The 10,000-nt window shown below is 36.9% G+C and overlaps 1 protein-coding gene across 2 annotated transcripts in view; it reads right to left on the bottom strand.

Annotated features, from left to right (window-relative positions):
- LOC138007869 (calcyphosin-2-like) overlaps positions 1–10,000 on the bottom strand; it is a 27,872-nt gene that overhangs the window by 7,289 nt on the left and 10,583 nt on the right. The window contains exons 7-16 of one of the 2 annotated variants that reach the window (XM_068854974.1): positions 9,057–9,140; positions 6,713–6,753; positions 5,402–5,486; positions 4,490–4,557; positions 3,641–3,733; positions 3,184–3,351; positions 2,513–2,606; positions 1,931–2,049; positions 1,010–1,119; positions 1–47 (exon numbers count right to left, since the gene is read on the bottom strand). The exon at positions 1–47 is cut by the window's left edge and continues 108 nt beyond it. In XM_068854974.1, the coding sequence (XP_068711075.1) occupies positions 1–47; positions 1,010–1,119; positions 1,931–2,049; positions 2,513–2,606; positions 3,184–3,351; positions 3,641–3,733; positions 4,490–4,557; positions 5,402–5,486; positions 6,713–6,753; positions 9,057–9,140 (909 nt within the window). Of the gene's footprint in view, positions 48–1,009; positions 1,120–1,930; positions 2,050–2,512; positions 2,607–3,183; positions 3,352–3,640; positions 3,734–4,489; positions 4,558–5,401; positions 5,487–6,712; positions 6,757–9,056; positions 9,141–10,000 lie in introns of both variants that reach the window. The other variant, XM_068854973.1, reaches the window with a different exon arrangement.

The raw sequence follows: 10,000 nt of genomic DNA on the forward strand, positions 1-10,000 counted from the left end.
CATTAATGTTTTGACAGCTCTTTTTTGAAGCTGTTTCTTGACCAAACCTTGAGATAATGAATGAATAATAATCATCATCATCATCATCATCATCATCATCACCATAACTACCCGTAATTTACTATCAAATTATTGCAAAAACATTATTAACCCATCCACACGTAAAGTGCCTCCAATCAGCGAGTAAAATCATCTGAGGTTAGACAGAGTAAAATCTATACTTGTCTCACTTTCAAGTGGGGAAGGGTTAAAGGGGACGTAGATGGCGTTAAGATAAACAACTAGGGAGCAGAATGATGCAGATTCACTCTTTGCAGCCCTACGTGCTAATTCTGCAGCGACCACTTCCTAGATTTGCCTTTGGTGTTTATCTTTTCACCTACATGTACCTGCATGAGAATACCTGGCAGTTTTCTGGTCACCTCCTATCTGAGTTTTAAATTTTACCCCAGCCTGTTTATTTATTTCCTTCAGATAGTTCAAGTGGAGTACATTTTAATAGTAGACCAAATTGACATACATTTTCTTTAGTTAGACTTACCTTATGTGTCCTAAATGTTTTTTGCATTGAACTAGAAGCTCATGACCTTGAAGCGTTTAACTCTCAGACTGGTTCAGAGCTTGTGGATTTTCCCACGCATGCAGCTTTGATCTTATTATTGTCCACATTTGGGTGTAAAATTAGTGTCCTAAAATCCTCAGCTTGGTTCCAAGAAAAAGAGTTGCAAGTTACACGCTTCAAGGTCATGTTGAACAAATCATTAATTTTAGTCAATTTTATACAAAATAATGCCATATATTGCATAATAGCTGGCCATGAATATAAAACATTATACAAAATAATTGCTGTATTGTCAACTTCAAAATTAATGCATGTCAGTCTACACAGTGCAACAGTTTGCCACTCATTATTCTTTGGCCTTTATACAAGGGAGGTAAATAGATATAGAAATATCGATAAACTTTCATTAATTTTTATTCTTATCAAGATCATTAGTTCAATACTTACATTGTACATTTTCCAAGATCTTTGTTTGTTGTAATTCTTCTTCAGAAATTGGATTAGCCAGTTTTTCCATTAATGACCTTTTATCACCAAAAGATTGGCAGTTCTCAAACCTAGTACAATGTTTAACACAATTCATTTAACATTAGGAACAAACATTTATTTACAGTTACTGTTACATAATTTATTATTAATATACAGTTTAGCGACTTGTGCCTTCCTGAATGACTGGTCTAGATTCTCTGTTACCAACCACCTTTTTTTCCTTTTCTGACTTTTTAGTTTAATATTATGACTTCTCATACCAAAGATAAAGACTCGACTTTGTTTTCATGCCTGATACTTAGGGGTAAAAGAACCATCATGCATAAGCTTGCATATTATCACATTAATTAGCCATGGCAATTACAAGTTACCCGGGTTTAACAAGACGGAACTAGAATTGCCATGTGAGACACATTGCCGGAGTGAAAAAAACTCTTAAAAGTGCTCCCTCTTAGCTCATGTGAAACAACAACATGAACAGATATTGATAATTATGGCAAGAAGATAAAGTTTTTGAAGGGAAGTAGATGTTAAAAGAGATGCCAAGTTGAATAATATTGCCTCTTTTCATCCAGCTGCAATCCTTAATTCAATTGTAAGCCTTTGGCTGATTGTTGAACAATCCCATTGATGTTTCGAGTGTCTGTTGTAGGTTCAATCTAATCACTGACCAACAAGTATGTTCAAATGAGCCACACACCCAAACTAATTTAAAGCTTAGTAAGACCAGCAGTCAGTGACAATGGCATCTTTGTTTACACTGTAAATTTAAAATGAAACTTTTAAAAAATGACGACAATCAGTCCTCTGTTAGTGGTAATTCCTTTGCAACTCTGAGGTAAAACTGGCTACTCTTCTTATTAGAGTCATCATGCTTACAGCTGTGATTCCCTGGCTTGCACATCCACATCACAAATCCTGAAAACTACAACTGGACGAGAACTTACAGTCTGTGGTAGGGATGTTTGTGAGGCTGTCATAAATGATAAATTGGCACCCTAAAAATACATGACATTGTACATGGTTAAACAAAAAATTAATAATCATTATGACTAGCTGAAGGGCCTGTCTCTCCATTTAACCTTGTTGATCTGCATGGCTCAATAGTCCTCATCATTATAACCCTCAAGGGTGCTAGAGGAATAGAGGAATGCTGCATTTTAAATTTGTGATCACTGGATGGGAACCCTTCTGTAAGATTCTACACCGTAGAATATCCACTCTTTCCACAGTACTGTCGTTTGAGGTATATTGTTAGGAAAAGTTGTTAATGTCGTTGTTGAAGGATTATTTCCTTATGTAGCTTACATTGTAGCCTGATAATGGAAAAGAATCATGAAAACCACGAATTGGAACTTGGTTTTTTCTCTCTCTGTTTTCAACGCATCAACCTCAATTTTCACAAGTGACCTGCAACAATGTCATTTACCACAGTCATGTATTTTATTGGTATTAGCTTACCACACAGATATCCAAAAGAGTGTAGGGTTGCCCCTTTTTCCTTCCCTGAACATGGCTGTAACTACCTCGTTGAATAAATGGAAGAGCTGATGATCTGCAGAGTGCGGGGGTACAGTATATCAGCATAAATTGGGAGCAGCTGGCCATTACTTGCAGCTAGTACATTGTACTTGCGGTACTTTAAGGAAAAACAAACTGGGAAACACTTTAAAATGATGGGCTCAGATTTCCAAAGTGCATAATTTCAATGCTGCTTCGTATTTTTACTTATTTCTCTTCTGGGGATGGAATTAAGGGAGGCTTATCAAAATAAAAGGGCTATTATGAAACAACATGCTTTTTGTTATTCAGAATTGCATTGGGTGAGGAAACAATAAAGATTTCTGGTGCAAAATAATATTGCACTCTTTCTTTAGTTTGCCAATGAATTCTCTCAATGGTGTTTATACCTGTAGGCCAAGAAGTACATTATCTCATATTACATAACAGTCATTATAATGAGCTCACTTCAGACTGTATTAATTTTAACATTTTAGCAAACTGGAAATTTAGCCATACATGTACAATCCTATGCCTTGGAAATTCTCTTGGAGACTAAAAAATTATTGTGGAGCATTGGTATCAATGACAATTATGTGGGGAGACTAAACAAAGAACAAAATGAATTAAACCTGGTGCCAAATTGATGAAACTCGTAGAGTGTAAGAGTGTTGTCTGCAGAGAAAAAGAATCCATTCAATTCTCTATGAGCATCTCGACCATTTTTGGTAACAATCCTCGCACCAAAACGAACTCTCTTTGACAAGGCATTTTCTGTGTTTGGACCTTTGTTAGGGCTTCTGTACATGTGCAAAAGAAATTAAATGTTTGCATTAACTTTCAGTATGAAGTAATTAGACTAAGTATCAACAACAAAAAAACGAAATTAAAGATATTAGATAAATAATTATGACAATAACAAGTGTATGTGAAGGCTTGTGAATGAGTTTCATTGTTGACAAAAAAGTAAAACCTGTAAAAGACTCCTTTCTAGCAGAGTATTCCAATTCAAATACATGTTGTATAAAAGGTGACTATACCAAATATACTTCTACAAACAACGATTCTCTACTGATCAGGATTGTCTACCTTGTGTTGTAAAATTCCATTTGCTTTCGTTCCTTGGGTCCTAAATCTGCAGGGATGGAGCTGGCATTTTTTTCAGGATCAGAAACTGCAGCCCTGCAGCAAAAAGACAAAAATCATTGACTTGTGACTTAGCTGCAAAAAAAAAATGTTATCTAGAGCAGGATCATCGAAAGTAGCCGGCTTCCGGCAAAACAATACAAACATCTTTGTAGTCTAACCTACCTCATTTTTTGAGAGCTGATGAACATTACTCTTTTCTTTTTTAATTTTCACCTCTCAGTTTTCAAACCACTTATGTCCAGAAATTAGATGCCTGCGTCATTTTGATTTATAAAATTTATAATAATTATTAGGATTGTAGGAACTTTCTCATTGGTCAATAGCTGTGTTTAGATGAGAGTAGGTAAAAAAGGCTGTGACATCACACAAATTTTGAATCATTATGGTTATGTTGTTAGATGCGTGTTTTGAATGGCTGGTAGGAAATATGAGCGTGCATCAAGAAAATCAGTTATTCTGTTTCAATCAAGAAGTAAAAAAAACAGCATTTTCCTTCATTTGTCGAATCATTTTTAGACATACTTTATTAAAGCAACAGAGGACTTTTTTCTGTGTTTACATAGGCTCATCTAAACACTCACAGAGTTCTCCCCCTCGTGTATAGATGAGGCTATGTAAACACAGAAAAGGTCCGCTATTGCTATATTGAAATATTATTATACAGTGTATAGACTTGCTGCCTTTCCATGAGGAATAGGAAAAGATAGTTTGTTGATGAAAACGAAATTCTTGCATTTAATGAAACTAAAACTAAAAACCCATAATAATTTTATTATTAGATACGGGTACCTAGAAAGTTGATCCACAAGAATTGTTTCCACAATCACGTCTTTCTTCTTCTCAGAGTGCAAAACTTCCTAGAAAATAAATTAAAATGTGCTAACAAAAACTAAATTAATGTAAACCTCATTACAGCATCTTTAACTTTTTGGAAGCCTTAAAATTGAAAAGGACTCTGCCACATGTAAATGCATAACCCTCTACCAATGACTTGCACAAGAAAGCTGGTTTACTATAGCAAGTAAACTTAAAACAAAGCTCTTTTAACCATAGCCATGCAACTACTACTGGCACCATACAAATGAATGAAATCAAAAGTCAAGAAATGAGTAAAAAATTAATAGTCCAAGAGCTTCAAAGCTGTTGTGTGTTGTGTGAATTGCAAGGGTTTTATCAGAAGCCAAGACCTGGGTACTAGCATCCGTCTTCGCTGAGTACAGTACCCACCTTTGCTCAAAGGAGGTCTCAAGATTAAAGGCCACTATATATAGGGGTACCTGCTTACTCTATCACAAGGTCCCTTCTACTTCAAAACTTGATGCAACCCCTGAAATTGCACACACCAATCACAGTCTTCCTAGCCAGCAATATAATAGCCCACTCACTAGAGATTCCATTAACATCACCATTCTACTGACCAAACATATCAAACACCACTCAGAGAGTACTTAATCCATTCACTGACACTATGCAAATCACTTGATTCTGAGGACGACTTCGACTCAAGTTGTCAAAATGTCAGTCAATGTCACCAACAACTGTCCTTTTTGACGGACTACTTTCAGAAGGACAATCCTACTTCATAAAGTTAACTTTTGCTACAGCACACTAAATAAAATTATAATAATTATTATTTTATTCTCTAGTAATTGTAATAACCTGTTCTGAAGAATATGGAGTGAGTTTTAGTACTGCTATTACCTCTTCTTGTCTTCTTTTAAACTGAGCTTGTTCCCACTGAGTAGCTGGTTGTGTGCTCCAAGGCCTTTCATACTGGTCGGTCACACTATTAAAGAACAGCATTCAAACCAAATTCAAAATTAGGACTTACAAGCAACATTTAATTAATTTTCATGATTAAGAAAATGCTAATTGAGTTATAATACTACAATCACACTTATTGTTAATGAAACCTCCACACTCCAATAATTCCGTGCTGTGCTAAGGAGAGGAGGTTCCCTATAAGACCTACGTGTACCAGGCTATGTTCACACGGTACCGGACGAATTTCTACTGGTTGAAAATTTGACCGTACATTTTGTTCGCACGGAACCGTGCAATATTTTTGCTCTGTTCACACAGAACTGACGAATGGATCAAAGTTTAACCTTTGTCAGTGGCTTTACAATCTGTTCACGCGCAGAGTGCGACTTTACGAAATCCAAAATGGCGTCAAGAAAGAGAAAGCCTAAGGATAGTAGCTGAGTTACCACTTATCCATGCAACCACGCCTTTGCCATGCAAAAATTTTGACGGTCAAGGCGCGCCGGTTAAATTTTCAACTGTACCGGCTAAAGATTCATCCTCGATTTTAGCATTCACATTTTTGAACAGCGAGGCGTCTAAATTTTCGTACGTTTAGCATGGTTCTGTGTGAACGGAACCCCTAAATGGACGAATTTTCAACCGGTAGAAAATTCGTCCGGTACCGTGTGAACGTAGCCTAAGTCAGGGTGCTTTTCATTGACCCTGTTCAGAAATAACAAACAGATCTGAAATAACCTCAAGATGTTTCTTTCAATTTGGCAGTAAATTGAGGAAGATATTATGTACGGGCTTTGTCAAGCTCGATATTTTTCAAATTACACAACTACGCCAATATGTGATTGTTCAACAGCACATTACTACGCTATTACGATGGACATTTTAAGCCGGAAAAGCAAAAGGACAGACATGTACCGCTGTTCGTATATTTGGTACATTTCATGGATCGAAGAGACGTTTAAAAACTCACGACATTGAAGACTCCGTAAAGCAAAGGAAGGAAAATCCCATTGCTGCCCTTTCCGTTTTCTCCCACCCCTCCCTAAACAAGTGGCTGATAAAAAAAAAATGCAAGTGAAAAGAAACAAAAAAGGGTATTACGCTGTTGCGAAGTGAAGAAAAGAAACACAACGGTATTACGCTGTTACGAAGTAATAAGCAAAAAACGAAAAAACAGCAAACCTAAAACAGGCAACATATGAGGAAAAGGAGAATAAACAAAAGCAGATCAATCGACAACGAGTTTACCTATGCACGTTTGCATTCTCCACAGGATAAGAAGTATTTGCCTGCTGGAGACAACAACAATTTACTTTAATTAGAAATGGGGGTTCTTTCTCTGTAAGGGGTATTAAGAATGGTATAATTCAGAGATGGTATTTCTCATTCAGCTTGGTGCATTCATGTGTTATCATGATTCAATTTAAATTATTCACAAACAAAACATTTGGAATAATTATTTGCAAAATTAATGTTTCTGACAGTTTGACATGAAAGGAGTAACAACATTACTATTGAGCAGCAGCGCACAAAGCACATTGGTTGTGCATGTTCCTAAACATTGCTTACTCAAACCCAGCTTAAAGTGCCTATCACCTCAACACACTTTTCCACTTTATTTATTCTCCGAAATCGTCCCAAATACATCGTGTTGTTTATAGAACCTTTTGACTGAAATTTCACTTTTTTATTGGCTTTCTAAAACGGGAAAAGTGATCATACTTTGAACCATAACCGAGCAATGAAGGAAAATGGGTTTGATACCGGGTTGACGTCACAAATTAATTTGCATTGAGGTAGTTCTTTGAAAACAGCGATGCAAATTAATTTGTGACGTCAACCCGGTATCGAACCCATTCCCATTCATTGCTCGGTTATTAATCACGGTATGAACACTTTTCCCGTTTTTCAAAGCCAATGAAAGAGTGAAATTTCAATCTAAATGTTCTAAAAACAACACCATGTACTTGGGATGATTTCGGAGAATAAATATATTGGAAAAGTGTGTTGAGGTGATAGGCACTTTAAGAAAATCCTACATAGTTTTTTTTTTAAAAGATTACTTAATTAACTATTTTTTTTTCCCTTTTTCTTTAATTAAAAAACTAAAAGAATATAACATGCATGCACAGTGCTCAAATTTAAAAACATTCCTGGTTGTCCCTGTTTCATAAGTCGGGCAACTAAACCTGTAAATTTGGTTGCCCTGATAAATGCTTGGTTGCCCATTGAGAACCCCTTGCGATTAAATGCACACTGTGTTGAGCAATCGCATGGTGTTGGAGCTTGAGTACCCCTTAGTTCTCAGAGTGCACCTGAGGGTTTTTTGTGGAAGTCTGGGTTTAAGTTCAAGCATTTTCAAAGTGTGAATTTTCCGATCAGACAATTTTTTTGTAAAAGCCACATATATTCAAAACACAGGAAACGCTCAACTGCAGCAAATTAATTATCGTTAACTTCACAGTACACTAACTTCACACTTCACACTTCTCACTTCTTCACACTTCACTTACTTCACACTTTAGACATTGACAGTAGAAAACCGTTGAGTAAGTCGGGTGCTGCTTAATATGTAATACATTTTCTATTTTTGGCTAGGTAATCTGTTGTGTTTTCTTTGGGCAACCAACCTTTTCATTTTTAATGCCAAAAACTAGTCACCCAGTAAACTTTCTGGTTGTCTGAGACGACCGGATGACCACTAATTTTGAGCACTGCATGCATGCGGTGAGAGCACTTGCCTCCACCAATGCAGTTTCAGGGTTCAATTCCCAAACATGGTGTCACGTGTGGGTTGAGTTTGTTGGTTCTCTACTTTAAATTGCTCCAAGAGCAAATAAAGGTTTTACTATGGGTACTCTGGTTTTTCCCTCTCCTTAAAAACCAACCTACAATTTGATGTGTTGATTTGATTTGATTTGATTTCTGCGCTAGTGTCCCCAAACAGTAACCCAGTGCTAAATACAGTTGACACTTCATTAAAATAACGTTCATTTTTAGAGTAAGTTTCAATCAGGTGTCGTAAAACCAAAACCAAAGTACACCCAATGTAATAGCCCATTTCCGAGTTGCTGCTTGCCTCAGTTTCAAAGTGAGTCCTGGTGCAGTCAACCATTCAAATGGAAATGAGTTGCGTATTCTTATGCAAATCAAACTCTTTTCCCTTACAATAGTTGAGCACCAAGACTCACTTGAAAACCGAGACAAACTTTGGCACTTAATCTCAAAGAACAGACTGAGATAATCCAGTAAACCAACTGGTTTGCCTCCAGCCAGTTGGGATTCTTAACAGTTGTTGTTGTTCTGTTCTGTCGTTTCATTTCGTTTCATTGGCCCTGAAAAGCCCCTATAGGGAGCGGTCAATTAAGTATGTTAATTACACATAGCAGACACAAAGCGCCGGAAACTGTGCACACGCGAGCCACTATTAGTTTTGGTTTTACTTCTGATTGGTTGAAAAAGTGGTGTGAGAACTTTGAACCAATCATTAGGTGAAGTAGTGCAAAACCAAAGCAATTCGCTAATTACTTTTGACACACAATTGACAACCGCATTATTATTAATAACTGGTATTTTTTTTCTTAATACTCGCCTCACTTTGCAGCTCTTCAAATTGCTTTTCATGACGTACATTCCTCTCACCATTACCCACACATGTAGCTCCTGCCTGAAAAGACTAAACAGTTTATAAAAATTAATGGGTACTGCATGTATCGACAGTTTACACTTCCACATATTAAAGGTATACTAAAATATACCCCAAAATTTTCAATTAACAAGAAACAAACAATCCAGCCAGACTGAATAATTATCTTAAGTACTCCATACCATAAATAATAATTCCGTGGTTTAAAATATCCCTAAGCTTTGGAGGTGAGGTTTGCATGCATGCATCACCCTTTGGCCTCAATGGAAAGCACCCTTCTTGATCGATCTGCATACCAGCATACTGAGGTTCATCCTGCAGTGTGGGGCGAGTAAACTGCATTCGAAGCCTTAGCACTTTTATGTGACTGAATATGCAGCCAAAGGAAGAACCGTAGAGAGTGTGCAGAGTCCAGAGAAGCCATTGGTATTTGGGCTACAGCTGTAGTCACCACCAAGTTCAGGTACACAGTACACATTCAAGTAAACAGCAAAATATTACCAATGGCATTGGGACCTTATTAATACATCTTTGCTACCCCATTGTTTGCATATTAACCCTTTGACATCCAAACTGGCCTAAACTGGCCAGACTTAGTATTTTACTCTGTCTAACGCCAGATGATTTTACTCCTCAATGGGGAACCCCTGGGAGTCAATGGGTTAATTAACCCATTGACTAATTGGAGTAGGTCTTACCAGTAACAGATGTTATTGTCTAACACCAGATGATTTTACTCGTCAATGGGTTAACAACGTACCACATACACAATAGTTATAATTGCATTGCTATAGGCAGGATGTTTTTACTGGAAAATACACGACTCATAAAATTCATACAAAACTACATCCGAGACCCGAGTGGCACATTTTCCATATCCTCAGTAGTGA

The sequence above is a fragment of the Montipora foliosa genome, chromosome 6, assembly GCF_036669935.1.
Source record: "Montipora foliosa isolate CH-2021 chromosome 6, ASM3666993v2, whole genome shotgun sequence".
Lineage (NCBI taxonomy): Eukaryota > Metazoa > Cnidaria > Anthozoa > Scleractinia > Acroporidae > Montipora > Montipora foliosa.